Below are 17,597 nucleotides of genomic sequence, written 5' to 3'. Positions count from 1 at the left end.
AAGCACACAGGTGGTGTCATTTGCTCCCAGTACCCCCACAGGAGACAGAGGCTGTGTAGCATTGTGGTTAGAGCATGACCCTAGATCCAAAGCACATTTCCACCCTGCCAATTACTGGCAGTGTGACCTCAAGTAAGCCACTTAGCCACCTTCATCAGGAAAAGGGAGATGATGGTATTAGCACATACTTCAGGGCTGCTAGGAAGATGCAACGGGCTAATTCCTATAACCAACTAAGAACAGCGCCTAGCACACAGCGAGCACTACCAAGTGCCAGCTACCATGGGTTTTACCATGATGTCAAGTATCTGTCCCAAGGGTGCCCCACCCACAGCCCAGCCCACATGGATGCAAAAGCTTCCAGGAAAGAGATGACAACAGGTACCCTGTTCTGAGTTACTTTCTGAAATGACAGAAGGAACACTGATCTTAGGTGGGTTCCTACTCCATAGGGAGCCACAAGAAGAACATCTTTGTTTTTCCTTTCCTTTTTTTGGACTCCTGGCATTTTCTAAAAGAGTACAGAAAAGCAAGCAATACCAGGCATGATGACTCATTGCTATAATCCCAGTAACTCCAGTGTTTTGGGATGCCAAGATAGGAGAATTACTTGAGGCTAGGAGTTCGAGACCTGCCTGAGCAACATAGTGAGATCTCCATCTCTACAAAGAGAAAAGAAAAGAAAAGAAAAGTAACCAATCTTTTAAACTAACAACTCAGCCTCTCTGGGCCTTCTCTGAGGCTGTGAGTATATAAATGCTCTGTAGCTCTGGTCTCAGCCCCAGGCACTTGACCTTGGCTAGGCAGGGACAAGGCATTTGTGCTAGAAACAAGATTCCTTGCTTCAGTGAAAAATGACTTGATTGTATAGTTTTGGGAAATAAAGGAAACTCTTGGCATCTGGACTTAATGGGATATGGAACCACAGCAGGGAACCTGGTGTCCTGGCCACCAAAACTCCTGGTGTCTGGCTTAGAATAAGCTGTCCTTGATGGCTCACTGTACAGCACATGGTCTGAAGCCTGAGAGTGAGACTGGGGTGGGGGGGCAAAGGTCTGACTCAAGGGCCCTTCTTCCCAGGATGCAGATCTGCACAGAGCTCTCCTTCTGGAACTGTTTCTGGGGCAAAGAGAGAGAAAGGCAGAGCTTGGAAAGAAGGCACATGACACATAACTGACTTCCCAGTATCTGAGTGACCTCAGTTGGCTCTTCTCTGGGATATGAGTCTATATACTGTTGCAAACTCTAGCAGGGCGAGAGGGAGCCAGGGAGGCACATGTCCGCTGAGCAGTGCTGAGCAGTGGGCACTTACCAGGAAGTGGACATCATCAAAGCCATTCAGAAGCAACTTGCTCTCATATTGCTGTAGCCCAATCGACTCCAGCCACTCCCCAACACTCTGCTCCAGTGTCCGCGAACCTGATGAGAGAGGAATCGGCAGACGCTTGAAAAGGGAAAAACCATTAAGGCGGTAGCAGCGGCACTCAGAAGAAGACAGATGGCATTGCCACATCATAGTCATTACCATAAAGCAGCCAAACTATATACAAGAGACCAGAGAGCAGCAGACACGCAGCTCCTCTTCTGTGTACAGGCCAAGGGCAGGACTGCCTGGTGCTGCCCCCACACGGCCCAGTCTCGGGTGGCTGTCGCCCAATCACACCCCCTTGGTCTGAGCTGTTCCAGGGCCACGGTGGCACATGCACGATCTCTGCTCACAGGTCAAGGGGAAGCCAAACCCCAACAGTCTCTGGGTCAACTCCTCATCAGTGTTCACACTGAGGTATTTCAGAAAGTCTGTTCCCACAGGCGCTAAAGGGGGCCGGGGGGGTGCCTAAGAGCCTGCAAGTCCCGCTGCTCCTCTCATCCATGCAACTTCTGGAGCCCCTGCAGGGCTGTGGCCAGGGGCAGCTCTGAGACCTTGCGCAGCACACACTGGTCAGGAGAGGGCACACATCTCCATGCAGCGGAGGGGCACAGGCACACACCAAGGATTCCAGGAGGGAAGAAGCGGTGGCTGTTCACAGGGACCCAGCACATGCAACACAAGCAGCACAGAACACGGCAGGGGGAGAAAAGGGACTTTTACTTGTTTTCCCCCAGCAGTCCCGGAATAAGCAAACCATGGCCACGGGCCCTTTGTGCTCAGAGGCTCAAGGCAGCAAGGGATGAAGTGGGGAGCATGGGCCAGAGCTCGGGAGTCAGCCTCAGGTGTAGTTCCGCTGGGACAGCAATATTGCATTCCGCCAGACTGCGTGGCCAGTGGGCCAGGAGCCCGGTCCACAGCTAGACTCCGGCAGCTGGCGAGCAGGGCGTCTCCTGGGCCAGCATGCTGTCTGAAGTACTGCCTTCCTGGGGTGGGCTGCTTCTCACAGGCTGGACATTCATGTTCCCCTTCTAATAGTGGCTGCTCCCATGACTTGCGTGCCTGCTCTGGTGGAAAGCAGGCAGGCAAATTCAGTTATTGGCTAAAGAAGACAAAATCCAACCAGATAACAAGAGAGAAAAAGGAAATGGTCTTCTGTTAGCTGAGCTGTGGCAACTTAAGTCAGTTCACGTTTAGAGGTGTTTCCTCTTGGCTGAGCGATAAAGACAGCAACAGTCTTCCTAGGGTCTCCAGATCTCAATGTTCTCTAAGGATTCGTGGGAAAGGAGGACATTTATTTGCTATGCTCCTTGGTCAGGACAAGAATTGTGACGGTGCAGGGAGGACCAAAGTTCAGCTTTTTGTGGCAGACCTTGATGTTGTAAAGCTGAAGGCCTTAAATCCCATCTACTCATCCAGTTCTCATGAGCAAGAACAGGAAAAAAAAAGGCAGGGGGGAACCAGAAAAGGAGAAAAGAGAGGTGCAAGGGAAGAAAAAGAAAACCAACAATAAAAACATCACCTCCAATGAACTCTTGACACGGTGAAAGTCATTCTGCTGTCCCCAGGCACATTTTGCTCCTTGGGGCAGGACAATGCCAACTTGCTTGTTTATTTAAAAGACCCTGGTAACCAACTGTGCCAGCTTCCACCCCTGTCCTCTGCAGCATAGATGGTGGTCAGGGACCTGCATGGCCTTCCGGACGCAGGCTGCAGCTGTACTCCAAGATGCCGAGTCTGGGGGGTACATAGAGCTCCCCTGCCCTTGAATAGGGAAGTCTGCTCCAGGAACCTAAACGGCAGGCTTCTGTGTGCCCATGAAGTCAAATGTCCCCAGTTGCTGATTCATTCCTGTTTGTAATCGCCAGCTGGGCAGCTGTGATCGTCCCTGCTGCCGGTGGATCTGTGCCCTCACAGAGCTGCAGCAGAATGCTTTGTCTAAGGCTCCTGGGCTCCTTGCTGCCTGCTGCCGGCTCCACAGTCCTTGCTCACTCCCATAATGTCTGGCCCTCCCCTTCCTCCCTCCCTCCTCACCCTCCCTTCTTCCAAGCTCAGGAAAATACATCAGGGATCGGACATCACATTGGAGCAGAAGCTGCTGCTGCTGCTGAGGGAGAAGGAGACAGCAGCTCTAGCATCAGAGCAACATGACAGATTTCCCAATATCTGATGTTGGCCGACACAAATGCACATGAAAGGTAGAGATGTGGAACTTTACCTCCAGCACAAGGGGCTGGAAACAGCTTCTCAGGAAGAGCAGGGAGAGATCACTCCTATAGCTTTGGTTGATGGTTTCTAGGACAGCCAGGAGAAGGGAGAGAGGGTATGGCCTGCAGGTAAGTGATACCCCACCCCCTACCCCCAATTCAGGAATAATCATGCTTCTCATCACAAAAACAGGGATGAAATAAGGCTGCTCCCCTTGATGCTCCTTAGATGGGCATACCAAAGACCTGGGACAGATCTCTCTTTGGGCCTGTTAGTGCTTAGAAGGAAAGCGTCATGCTCAGAGCTGGCATCTGGAGGAGGAACAGCCAAGGACAGAGGAAGATAGGACAAAATCCCAAGTACAGCTGCAGAGGGACTAAAAAGGTAATGTGTGCACAGAGACCAACATCCAGAAAATAAATGTCACCCTCTAAATATGCTCAGAGATCCCTGTACCCCACCAGGCTGCATACAGATGGGCATTGGCAGAGAGGGCTCTGTGTACAGGGAGGTCAAACCTCTGAAGGAGCCTGCATTTAACAGCTACTCAACACCTAAAATAAGCTGCCTTTAGCAAAAAAAAAAAGCCAAGCAAGCTCTCTCCTGCTTGACAGAGCATGCCTTTGTTGAAAGAAGCCAGAGTCACTAGGCCAGTGGGAATGCTTACCCTCTTGGACTCCTGAGAGTGGGAATTGGCAGAAGGATAAGTTAGTTGTAAAACACATAGGAGATTTAGGTAGCTAGATCCAGGGCTGGTGACCCAAAGGCCCATGGCCCCCAATAGGACTGAGACTCCAATACTGTGATCTAGCCTTTTGGTGGGGATCCTCTGAAAAACCAGTCACACTGAGCAGTGTCAAGTTCAGCTCAGTGCAGGACTGCTGCTAGAGGACCTACTCTTCCTTTATCCAGGTTGCCAATCCTAGAGCCTAGGTCTATGCTCCTCAATTTCCAATTCCAAGGACATTTTGAACTCTGATTTTGATCAGTCAAAATATATTGTGATTCTGTTTTGGTCTGAGCTGAAGATGGTGTTCGCTGAAGTTCTAGGGATAACTCCCTCTGACCCATCAGATTCATGGGCAGCCTACCCTCTTCATGTATTGTGGCCTGGCAGTGGTACAGACATAATGAATGGGCTGGGCTCTGTAGCATGGGTGGATGAACATTCCATTTAGGTAGCCACCTGCATGTGTCTGCTTTTGACTTTCCTAAGCTGAGGCATAAAGGATGGTTAAAAAAATGAATACTAAAACAAGACTGTATATTGAGACCCAGAAACCCAAGGGTATAGACAGAATGCTTCTTGACACTTATGTAGGCTCAGGGGTGGGCAAGAACTGGTGGGTGGGACCACAATGGCAAGGAACGAGCTCAGTGTTAACACCTTCAAGAGGAAGGGCTCCTCCCAAGGTGCTGCCACATGCCTTGATATATCAAATCCAAGATGGAATGGCCTGCTCTGACTCAAAGTTCTCAAGTATATACAAGTGATTTTGGCTCCTGCTCTATGGACAGAGGGGAATAGGATAGCAGAAAGTGGCCTCAACTGTACTAACTACCATTGATGCCATCTTTGACTGTCCCCAAACACAGCTGTGAAAATAGTAACAGTATCTTAGTTGAACATCTATTCCCCCCAAAATACCCGGCCTTTGGAAAAGCCTGTGAACTACAACAGAGTGTGAAATTGCTCCAATGAGCATAAGCAATTGCCTGGAAACAGATCCAGATAAGCCACCTCTGCAGATGCTAATATAATATAACCCAAGACTGACAAGGATGGACCAAACCCAGCTCAGGCCACTCTGCTAGACCCCAGGGAAATACGGCTGCGGGAGGGAAGGTGGCTCTAGGTTTCTTGATGTGACTAATGATTTCATGGGCAAAACTGGGCTTAGCTACTACTTACTGAGCACTTCTTTAACTCAAATATTTGAACATATTACTCATTCACAGGTTGGTACTATTATCCACAGGTTGTGGATGGTAACTGGGGTTGGGAGGGGTGTCAGATATGTCAAACAACTTGCAAGACATATATGTATCTAGAGCCAGGATTTGAACCAAGGGCTGGGAGGCTCGAGAGCCCAGGCCCTCCCCGCCAAGTCCTTGGTCTCAGTAGCTCCTCTCCTCCCTAATGTGTGCACTTGAGCCTACCCATTGGACTTCCTGCTAGGCCTACAGAAGCCCATGGAGGCACTGAAGGATGGTTCCACTCAGGGCTGATGGGTCAATCCTGGATGGAGCTTCTCAAGTGAGCAAGGAATTCCTCTCCTTCAGCACAACAGAGGCATTTTCATCTATGGGGAGAGAAGCCATGGGCTGCCTTTAGCCTGGATGCCAGGAGTGTCTTCAGTACCCTGGGGAAGGGGATTGGGAAGCCCCTTAAGAACATCACCTGAGAATTTAACACAGTACAATCTTATTCTCAGGGAAAACAGTTCAGATGGCTTCCCATTCCCCGTTTCAAAGAAAATAAAGGCAGACCTCATTCTTAGGGCTTAGAAATGAACAGAATGACCTAAGTAGCAATGACACAGAGTAAAAATGACAAGTGATTAACTTGACTGAGAAACAAAGAAATAGACACAAAGAGGAAAGGGGAGCCTCCAGGTGGCTGGAGATGTGCTTATAAGTTTGAGACCATAACTCTAACCCAATGCTCTGCCACTGCCAGAGCCATGTTCTCCTGAAGAATTAATGCCAGAGCCATCTTGGAAGCTGAGAAGACCAACACAGAGGTGCACTCCAATCTAAGCCAACCTGAGAAAGCCTACATTTATAGAAATAATGAATAAATGACAATCGTTCATTTAAAAAATGTTTCCTAATAGGCAGCCTAAAACTCAGTTTGTATCCTTCCCCAAAATATGGAAAAGGAGTGAGGGCTCTAAAAATAACTGTAAGGAGTTCTATCTAGATTTAGGAGGCTCTGAACAATAAGAGCATGAAGCGATCTGAGGCTATCCTCACTCCAAATTTTTGCCTCCTGTGTGAGATGAAGAGCTGAGCCAGACAGGAGCCAAAGGTCTGTGTCCCATGGGGAAAATGGCTGCTTGGTACAATACCTGAGATCTTCTGCTGTTCCTGAGAAAAGTCAATCCCTTCTCCAATAGAACTCATGATTTTCTCAATCTGAAATGGAAGAAAGGAACAAAGAGGAGAGACAGTCAGGCTTGGGGGTTGCCAGCTCATCATGAGTGCCACCGAGGCTGACCTCCAGGTCTCTTTCAGAAGATTCTCAAGTCCACCACCAACTTGTAAGATATCAGAATGCCCTGCTGTTCAGATCCAGAAAAGCCCTTCTCTGGCCTTGGCCCAGACAGCTAAAGAATTGCTCTATAGAGTGAGATGGTGACAGTCTGGGCTTAGCAGCCAGAAATGCCAAAAAGCCCCTCTTTCGAGACATATCTACATTAACCCCCAAGATCCGTTTCTCCAAGATCTAGCAGACACTGGAGAAAGGGTTTTGCAAGCAGGCAACCTAGCCCATTTCACTGGTCACACCAGAATCCCAATTCCTGACAATAAAGATATTTTGCCAGCTTTGTCCTGTATTATACCCTGAATGTCGAGAGGAGCACCTGAAAAATCATAAGCATTCCACAGATACTGACACTGCATTATTACCAGCTCTGAATGTGAGGACAATTTCTAGAGCTGAGACAAACAGGGCACCCACACATAGGAACCTCTTGGGAGCCAAGGAGAGGTAGGCACATGACCCTGATTGAAGATATTTTGCTCCCTGGAGGCCAGCAGACCTGAAAGGAGTTCTGCATTCAGGGGACAAGAAGGGGCAGAAACACTTGCCCTTCCTCTGGCCCACAGCAGAGAGAGCTAGTCTGCAAGCATCCAAAGGTCTCCAGCATGGACTGCCTCTCCCAGCCACCTGGCTTTGGTCACTCACTCTGGGCTAGATCCAAGCCCCCACCCCAGGAAACTTGGCCAGAGGCAGGCAAGGTTCCCTGCCACCTTTTCCTTTTTGGGTTGCAGTGATCATGAGCTCATTCACTGTACTTTTTCCAAAAAAAAGAAAAGAGAACCTTTTGTACCAGGGCTTGGATGCTTTTTCCTCTAAGTGCAAGTAAGGAACCTAGGTTTGACAATCAGAAAAACAATTTTCCAGCCAGCCTTCAGCTGGCAGACCAAGCTGCACATCTGACACCCAGCAGATGAGCACAGAACAAGCACCATCTCTCTACCTACAGCGGGGGGCTCAGGGAGGCATCCTCTGCCAGCCACAGAAATGACTGGTGGCTCAGGCTGTCACCTGCTTGCCTATCATCTCAGAAAGGACTGTAGGGCAAGCTGAGGGTGTGCTTCTATTCAGTGGCCCCAGCTGCCCAGAGGCAGATATCGAAGCAAGGGGTGGGCAGCACCAGAGCAGTGCCTAGAAGAAATGCTTCCCCCTCCCCACCACGTGCCTCTTTCTTTGGCCCTGACAGATGGGTGAGTACCCCAGCCCTCCCAAAGCCTCTGTTTTAAATATATAAAAACACGGGTAGGGGCAATGCCTGTGGCTCAGTGGGTAGGGCACAGGCCCCATATATTGAGGGTGCAGGTTCGAACCCAGCCCTGGCCAAACTGCAACAACAACAACAACAACAAAGCATGGGTAGATGCTTATATAGGACAGAGTGGATTAAAGGATACCACATACATAAAGCATCTAGCCAAAGGTCTAGCTTACAGTAGGTGCTCAAAAAAAGGCGAGTCCCTCTGCTATCCTTTGACTATGCCAGCCTAGTAAAACCTAGTTTTAGGCTCGGCGCCTGTGGCTCAATTGGCTAAGACGCCAGCCACGTACACCCAAGGTGGCGGGTTTGAATCCAGCCCGGGCCTGCCAAACAACAATGACGGCTACAACCAAAAAACAGCGGGGCGTTGTGGTGGGTGCCTGTGGTCCCAGCTACTTGAGAGGCGGAGGCAGGAGACTCTCTTGAGCCCAGGAGTTGGAGGTTGCTGTGAGCTGTGATGCCATAGCACTCTACCCAGGGGGACAGCTTGAGTCTCCTGTCTCAAAAAAAAAAAACCCCAAAACAAAAAAACCAAGAAAAAACCAACCTAGTTTTAAAGATTTAAAAAGTTTTTTGAAATACATTTAATAAATAAATACATATTAATCATTTAATAAATACATTTATTTTTGAAAAGTAATACATCCAAATGATTCAAAATTCAAAAGATACAAAGGTTATTTATTCTTCCTTGTCTGTTTCCCAGTTGTCTAGTTCCTTTCTCTGGAGGCAACCAGTGTAACCATTTTTCATGTAATCTTCTAGATCTACTCCATTCACATGTAGTGGGAGAATCATCACTGCAAGCATGAAGAGGGCTGTAATCTACCTTATTTTATTCACTATTCCACCTCCTATACCTGGCTCATGACAATAAAGATATTTTGCCAGCTTTGTTCTGTATTATACCCTGAAGATGCAGCCTACTGAATGAATAAATGAATGAAAGAAAGTGTAGTTTCTACTTATTTAAGGCTAATAATGAAAAAGCTGTTCTTCAAGGCCATGCAGAGTTCCATGGATGGAAAGGGCTAAAATGGAGAGGTGATAAGGTGTCCTTTGAAATAAAGTCAAGGCATCTACATTACATATTTTGCTATCATCATATCACTTAACACTCAAAGCTCCAGTTGGTCAGTCCAGTCAACATCCCTGGCTGTACAATTTGTGAAATTTTGCCAAAGGGCCTTTTGAAATCACAGAGTACAGACACCCCTGCAGCTTTTCTGCTCCCCTCCTTCTGGCTTGCCTGCCCCAGGACTCACCCTCCTGTCAACTACAATGGGCCAGCAGAGGCCCAGGTTTCCATGGGTGGGTATGGGAGGTGCTCCAGATTGCAGACCAGCTGGGAGATGCTAATGAACAAGCTCAGAATGACTGTACCCAAACTAGGAAATACGTTTTATTTTTCTATGAACTGCCACAGCTAAATCAAGCTGAGATGATTCTAGTCCACAGAAAGCTCAGGGTACTTAGCAGTTCACTGACAGCTTGAAACCCAGAACTCCTTCCTTCAGCAATTGAAACCTGCCTTGGTGGAAGCTCAGGGCCAGAAGACAGCACCAAGGCAGAGCCACCTGAGGCTGTGGAAATGGGCAGGAGCCAGAGCTCTTCTCACCTTGCCTCACCCTTGTGGCCCAGAAGCAGCAGGGAGGAAATAGGATCATTTCAGTCTAGACAAAGAAGACTATTCAGACACAGCAGGTATCATTCTGATCTACACACTTGGTGCAGTTTAACTATCCAGGCTTGAATTAAAAAAACAATCTGACCAGGCTGCTTTCCCAGAAACATTCTGCAGTTCAGGGAAAGACAGAGGCAGGTGAAATATAATGGAGGGGGACAGTTTAGTGTTCTCTTTTTTTCCCAAGAAAGCCCTAAAAAAGCACTGTTGTTCAGGATAACAGGTGACATTTTTGGAGAGAGATGGGAAATGGCCATGCTTTAATACTGTCCTTCGCATAAACCTCGAGAACTTACATTTGTGTTTAAGGACAGGACTTGAAAATCAGCACCATAATGGACTCTTGTATTCAGAAAAGGTATGGAAATGTTCCATTTTCAGAAAAGTATTCGGGATGAACCTATTTAGACTCCCCCTGCCCTAGACTGGATAAAACATATTCCCCATATGGCAGAAAACAAAAACAATCACTGGAGATATTTCTGCTCAGGCCATCTGACATCTGTACTTTAGACCACAGGGTCCTGGATGTCCACAGCTAGCATGGGAGATGGGGCATGGCACATTGTACATGTGGAGTGGCCTCTATGCTCCACTGCCAGACTGCTGAACCTCGTAGATGACACTGGTTTATTCAATGAATATTAGGCATCAAGGAAGGGGGAAGAAAACCTACTCCAAGTTTTGATGGGTCTTCTTTGTGCCATAAAGTATGCTAGGCATAGGCTGTCTGTGAAGGGACCACCAGCTTTGGTGCAACGTGGCTCCAAGGTCCATGAAGAAACCCTCCAGGAAGTGTTAAAAATTAGAAGCAATAGCTATGTTTAGTGCTCTCAATTGGAGCCCCATGTAGAAGAGGATGAGAAAGGAATTGCCTTCTTCCTACTTTCCTTTGGTGTGAAGGGACTCTGAAGGGTGATGCTTCTGCAATCCTCCAGCAACTGAGTTGGCACCTGACAAGATATATTCCCCCTTTCTACTTCCTGCTGCCTGGGAAGCTGTCTGTGATCTAGCCACTCCCTACTCACCAGTTGGAAAACATGCACCAGTCTCCTAGGGCCTGTCCCACAGGGCTGGAGACACACTCTACCTCTCCTCCTTCCCTCCTGACACTTATTACCTTAGTGGTCCAGAAACACACTCCGCTTTGCACTGTTACTTTGCACCACACTTTACAATATGGCCCAGAGACACTAGAAGACCATTAAGGATAAGGGACCCTGTTTCATGCTGTGTTTCTTTTAGATCCCACCCTGCACCTCGTACAGAGATAGTACACTGGAGATGTTGGGTAATAAACAGTAATAGATACCATTTATTAAATCCCCATGTCAGGCAGGTCACAAATATACAAGTCACTCTTACACTAACAGAGGAAGAGGGAAGTACAGATTTTAGGATGAGAAACTGAGTCGTAGCTTCCTCAGCCTCACCAGGTGCTCTGTGCCCATCCCGTCAGGTGATTGCTGACGTCAAAAGTGCTTCCTTCAGCTGTGAGAGGAGCCCTAAAGAGTGCTGACAGCTGCACTCCCAGGCCCAGAAACAACATAAGAATTTTATCACCATCTCTGTCCTCTGCCTCTTAGTGGCAGACAGGCTCTCAGCTTAGAGTGGGCTTTGACTCGGTATCTGAAAAAGGGTCACTGACCAGGGTCTGGGTAATTTTTTTCCTTTCTCCTCCCAGACTGAATTGCAGAAGGCCTCAGAAAAGACAAAGACAGATTGAAGTAAATTATTTGTCCTGATTTTCTAACCTTGTCAACTGCTTTTAGGGGAGGGAGGCAGGATGGGGTGGGGGAAGGGGGAAGACAAACAGCAGGGAATGAATAACTTATCTGCCAATGGCTCGGGGCTGTCCTTCCCAAGGCAGACCAGACTTGGAAGCTCCTCTAACAATGAGTAACTTCTTTTCCATGGAGCAGGCTGCTAGTTAATGCTAGCTTTGCCTCATCACAGGAGACACTGAGATTGTCGCCATATTTATTGTTGTATCCGCCCCCCTCCCCACTGGAATCCCCTTTACATTTGTCATCTTCCTTTTCTATCCCCCTTTCTCTACTAGGCTGAGAGATAGCAGAACTTGTCTGTTTCAAGCCACCTTTGTCCTTTACTTGACAAAGGCTCCGATTAAAGCGTGGCCTTTTGTGTTTGTCCCAGGATACACTGATGCAGAGATGAAAGCCAAGGACACTCAGGCTTCTTGACCCCTTCAGCCCTCCTCATTTTTATCTTTCCCATGCCCCTCAGTGATACTAGGTCTTCATCTGCCAAAGCACCTCATCCTCTACTACTGTTACTAGCTAACTCTTTTCCTGACTGAATGGTTGTGGGGTTTAAGCCCTAAACCAGCAACCTGACAGAAAGGAAATACATAAAAATATATTTGCTGAATGAATTTTTCATACCAGAACAGACTACTGTAATGGCAATCTTTTACTCAAAGTCCCAAGAAACTGCTGAAAGAAGAAAAAAGTTGGGAGACCTAGATTCTAATTAACTTTATTATTGCTTGCCACATAACTCAGGGTTATGCGCCAAGTAGGCTTTAATAAGTGGGACAGAATCTAAAAGATTAATGAGGATTATGATTTGGGGTTCTAGTTCAATGTATACAATCTACTTCCTTCTATGAGAGGAACACATGGGAGTGGGGAGGTACAGAAGGCTCAGAGAGGCAGCAGGTATCGAAACCACTGGGGTTTGGTTCTTCTTGCAGCACTACCAACCTTCAAGTAACCTTCCCTTGGTCTAGCTTTTTCCTAATATGAATTACCTTGCAGTGCACTACGCTATTAGTCTGGCTACGAATAAAACCAGCCCAAAGAACACACCCTAAACTCACACTGAGAATCAATTTCTTTAGCAGTGTAGCCAGGGAAAGGGGTCCTACAGCCATCAACTTCTACAGAGAAATACCTGTCTTGTAATATCACGGTAGTCAGTTATAGAATTTTGAGCAATTAATTATAAATACTTAAGATTTTAAAAAAATTACATATGCTTAATACAAATACATTATCAGGATCTAGTAGCTGCCTTGAGATTTCTTACAGTTTGCCATTCCTAATTACCTCAACTTGTTAAATAGGAAGAAGGTGGATAAATGAAGTTGATGAAGTCCCCAGACTTCATTTTAAGGCACTAGTTGAAATCTTTCAGTTAAGACTTACACAAAAAGAGCACATACTGCATTGATTCTATGCACATGAAATTCTACCACAGGCAAAACTAATATATAGTGGAAATAACAGAGAGGGTGCCAAGGGAGGAAGCTGGGTAAGGCCTGATGGGGAAGGGCAGGATGGAACTTTCTGGGGTATTGGTGATATTCTGTATCTTGGGAATTTGGGTTACACAAACGTATGCATTTGTCAAAACTCATGGAATGACAGACTTAAGACTTACACATTTCACTTTGTATAAATTTTATCTCCCCTCTCCCCAAAAGCCTGTCTGTAAATACTGAAAACTCTAGTTAATACACCAGGCTCATGACTCTAATCCAAGCACTCTGGGAAGCTGAGGCAGTGGATTGCTTGAGCTTAAGAATTCAAGACCAGCCTGAGCAAGAGCAAGACCCCCCTCTCTACTAAAAATAGAAAAATTAGCTGCGCGTGGAGGCATATGCCTAGCCTATAGACCCAGCTACTCAGAGGCTGAGGCAGGAGGATTGCTTGAGCCCAAGAATTTAAGGTTGCTGTGAGCTATGAAAACACTACTACACTCTACCCAGGGCGACAGAGAGAGACACTGTCTTACAAAAAACAAACAAACAAACCCCCTCTAATTAATGATACATATGCTAAAGTGTTTAGGGATAAAATGTACTGGCTTTTGCATCAAAAATTAACATGGGGGGCTAGGCGTGGTGGCTCACACCTGTAATCCTAGTACTCTGGGAGGCCAAGGTGGGTGGATTGCCTGAGCTCACAGGTTGGAGATCAGCCTGAGCAAGAGCAAAACTCTGTCTCTAAAAAAAATAGCTGGGTGTTGTAGAGGGTGCCTATAGTCCCAGCTACTTGGGAGGCTGAGATAAGAGAATTGCTTGAGCCCAAGAGTTTGAGGTTGCTGTGAGCTGTGATGCCAGGGCACTCTACCGAGGGTGAAAGTGACACTGTCTCAAAAAAAAAAAGGCTCAGCACCTGTGGCTCAAGCAGCTAAGGTGCAGCCACGTACACTTGATCTGGCAGGTTCAAATTCAGCTTGGGCCTGCCAAAACAACCATGACGGCTGCTACAACCAAAAAATAGCCAGGCGTTGTAGAGGGCGCCTGTAGTTCTAGCTACTTAGGAGGCTGAGGCAAGAGAATCGCTTAAGCCCAGGAGTTGGAAGTTGCTGTGAGCTGTGATGTCACAGCACTCTACACCCAGGGCAACAGCTTGAGGCTCTGTCTCAAAACAAAACAAAACAAAAACATGGATTGCTAAGTGGACTGAGGGGTAGACAAATAGATAAGATAAAGCAAATACAGAAAAACGCTAATTATAGAATCTAGGCCCTATGTCATAGGCAATCGCTATTCATGTCTTTTAAGTTTTCTGTAGTTTAAACATTGTCAGAATCAAATATTGAGGAAAAAGAATCTCAGGATCAACAACACTGGTTTGGGTTACACGTGTAATGAACTCTGCTCTACATGCTAATAAGCAAAGACATGCCCAATAGGCAAAGGAAACAAAGAGAAAAAAATGTGGGAAAGCTGACTTCACCATTATTCCCTGTCACAAAGTTTCCTGGAGTAAGGGCTCTCAGCATAGCTTCAGTGTTGTGATGTGGCTTTCTCTATTCTGGAACCCAGGTTAACTCCAGTCTTGACGTCTGAAAACTCAATTATCAGAGTTCCCAAGGACAAGTAGATCCGGAAACTAGTTTGCATTAATCACACTCAAAAGAAATTGATCCCCTCATCAGCCAGTTACTTTAGCATGGTAAGCGTCACATTAGAATACTTAGCTGGCAGAATATGTTTATATTCTCTACTGCTTGAAATCAATAAAATTAGGAAACCAACTATACCTCAAAATACTGTATGTAGTATGGGAAAGTTGTTTAGACTGTGTTGAAGGCTTATTCATCTTCCCCAAAAGCTGAATTCAGGAGCTTACAACAAGGTACTCCAACCCCCAGCCCCAACACGCTCCTAGGAAAGCATTCTTGGTCAACAGCACTGGAACTCAAGCCTTGTAGGGCTGTCAGGTTCTGAGCTGGGATCTTTCAGTGGGTCCTCATTACACTGAGCATCAGCTGACTGTTCCCCTAGTGATCCTGTTCTTCCCTTCCTAAACTGCCCCGAGGAGGAGCTAGCATTCTTCCCACTTTAAAGAGAAAACCAAAATAACATTCATGGTCATAGCACTAATATGTGGCCACTACCCAATTAATTATCTATCTAATTCACAGTGTCCAGCTTGTTTCAAGCCTAGCTTCTGCTTCATTAAAGCTCGAGGAAGGAGAGGGGAGACAGGAGGAGGACTGGTGTATTCTCACTTAATAGGCACAATGTTTGGGTACACAGCACACAACTTGAACTTTACCTTAGAAATGCAAACAATGTAACCAGATCATTTGTACCTTCATATTCATCTGAAATTTTAAAGAAGATAAATAAATAAAGCTCAGGGTAGAATTTCAAATATATTGGATTGAGAACACTAGAAAGAATGAGGACTTCTGAATAAAAAACCTGGCTAGGAGTGATGGCTCATGCCTGCAATCCCAGCACTTTGGAGGCTGATGAGGAAGATGGCTTAAGGTCAGGAATTAGAGATCAGCTTGGGCAATACAGCAAGACTCTGTCTCTTAAGATTAAAGAAAAAAAAACAAAAACCCAGACAAACAAAAAACCTTAACCAATACTTAATTAGTTGTGAAAACTTGGAGGGACAAGTCACTTAACTTTGCTGACTTTCAGTTTCCTCTTTTATAAAGTATAAAGAAGTCACTCAGTCAAAAGACCATTGTTATGCACAAAAGACTTGACTTTTCTTCTTTAAGCCTTAGTTTCCTCAAAGGCAAAACACAGACACCACCAGACACCAACACAGGACTGCCCTAAGATCTTAAAAAGTCAAGAGTGCAGTCTTTGGTTTTCAGATGGTGCTCTAATGAGGAGTTAATTTATTATAACCAACTCTGAGCAAACTGCATCACCTAAAAGGCACAGGGTCTTCACAGAATTCGTTCATTCCCTAAATGACATCATACTAGAAGACAAGGGTCTTAATGCTGTAGGCACAGATGGTGAGATCTGTTCCTCTTCCAAAGGCAATTCCCATCTGCCTGTGTCGCTGGGAGATTTAATACCTGCCAATATCCAGGGCCATAGCAAGAACTACTAAGAAGCCTTCTCAAATTAAGTCCTTAGAAAAACAGGGTTGAGGCTAATAGTCATCTGTACTGTAACATACTTGACCAGACACAAACCTTGCTTATACTGGGCAACATCTGTTGGCCTTGTAAAACCACAGATGCACACAACTCAACAACTCCCTTTCTCATTTCAGTTTATAGATTAGAAAGGGCTTACACGCATGATTCGCATTCAACTGGTTCCAAAGTAAACAGAATTCTACCTAAAAAACAAGTTAATCAAAACCCAGGTTTCTTTTCTTTTTTTCTAAAAAGGTAAACCAGATGGAAAGGGCTTCCTTCAGGCAAAAAATGTTTACAACATGCTGTGTGAACAATAGTTCACTTCCTGGACACTCAGCTGGAGGCAGCTTCTCCATTCAGGTCAAGATGTTTTAAGTGCAGGAGGTGCCTTTCTAAAAGGAAGCTCTCTTGGGGCAGGAACCTGGATCGAGACAACACCAAAGGGAAGAGAGGGCACAGTAGCCTCAACAACTCTGCAGAGCAGTGATGTAAGTTCTGCTGCTGTCCCTCACACTTTAGAGAGAACTGGCACCCACATGGCAGGGCAGGTAGTAAAATATACACAGTTTGTGGAATCAGAAGCAGCATGACTGTGAGCAAGACACTTGCTCTACCTCAGTCTCAGCTTGGTCACCTGTAACAGGGATCACAACAACCACCCCAAAAAGTCTGTTAATGACCTCCACTTAACTAATCTGCCAATCAATTAACTGCATGCCATCAATCCCCTCAAGAAACTAAACCCACGATGCTCATGCCCAAAGCTGGCAGGGCTCTCTCAACATCCATGTGCTTCTATTTCCACATACCAAGTGCTATCCTTTCCTCACCAAGAGTATGTTGGGATCATTCTCAAAACTGCTGGCATGGTTGTATTGGTTGATGAAAACAGAAAATTTAATTAACCATTCCATATATGATGAAACAAGTGCAAAAAAGCTATTACTGTGACACCTGAGTAGATCCTCTGGAGAGACTCAATAATGAGATCATTTTTTAAAATGTGATCTTGAATCGATGGCCCCTGTGGCTCAAGGAGTAGGGCGCCAGCCTCATATACTAGGGGTGGTGGGTTCAAGCCTGGCCCGGCCAAAAACTGCAAAAAAAAAAAAAAACAAAAATAACAAAAAAACAAAAAACTGTGCTCTTGAATTAAGTATGGCTGGTCAAAAAGTGGTAAAAAAATCTAAAAGAATTCTGCACTCAGACTGCTTCAAGTGGTTAAATTCTGGCTTTACTTTTAAGAAATAAACTAAATTTTAGTCAGTGGTGTCTTATGGATGTAGCTTATGCGGTAAAAAGAGGAAGAAAACTCAAAATTAGTAAATTCACATTGAAAGAAAAGGCCCTGGCTCGGCACCTGTGGCTCAAGTGGCTAACGCGCCAGCCACGTACACCTAAGGTGGTGGGTTCGAATCCAGCCCGGGACCACCTAACAACAATG

The 17,597-nt window shown here is 46.1% G+C and overlaps 1 protein-coding gene across 6 annotated transcripts in view; it reads right to left on the bottom strand.

The window, feature by feature from the left end:
* The window catches only part of ANKS1A (ankyrin repeat and sterile alpha motif domain containing 1A), a 216,754-nt gene that overhangs the window by 31,581 nt on the left and 167,576 nt on the right, over positions 1–17,597 (bottom strand). For all 6 annotated transcript variants that reach the window (XM_023512757.1, XM_023512758.1, XM_023512755.1 and 3 more), the window contains 2 exons: positions 6,646–6,712; positions 1,313–1,419 (listed from right to left, as the gene is read on the bottom strand). In XM_023512757.1, the coding sequence (XP_023368525.1) occupies positions 1,313–1,419; positions 6,646–6,712 (174 nt within the window). The remainder of the gene's footprint in view (positions 1–1,312; positions 1,420–6,645; positions 6,713–17,597) is intronic.

The sequence above is a fragment of the Otolemur garnettii genome, unplaced genomic scaffold, assembly GCF_000181295.1.
Source record: "Otolemur garnettii isolate 467f Iridium unplaced genomic scaffold, OtoGar3 scaffold00031, whole genome shotgun sequence".
Lineage (NCBI taxonomy): Eukaryota > Metazoa > Chordata > Mammalia > Primates > Galagidae > Otolemur > Otolemur garnettii.
This window is presented reverse-complemented; position numbering and strand designations above follow the sequence as displayed.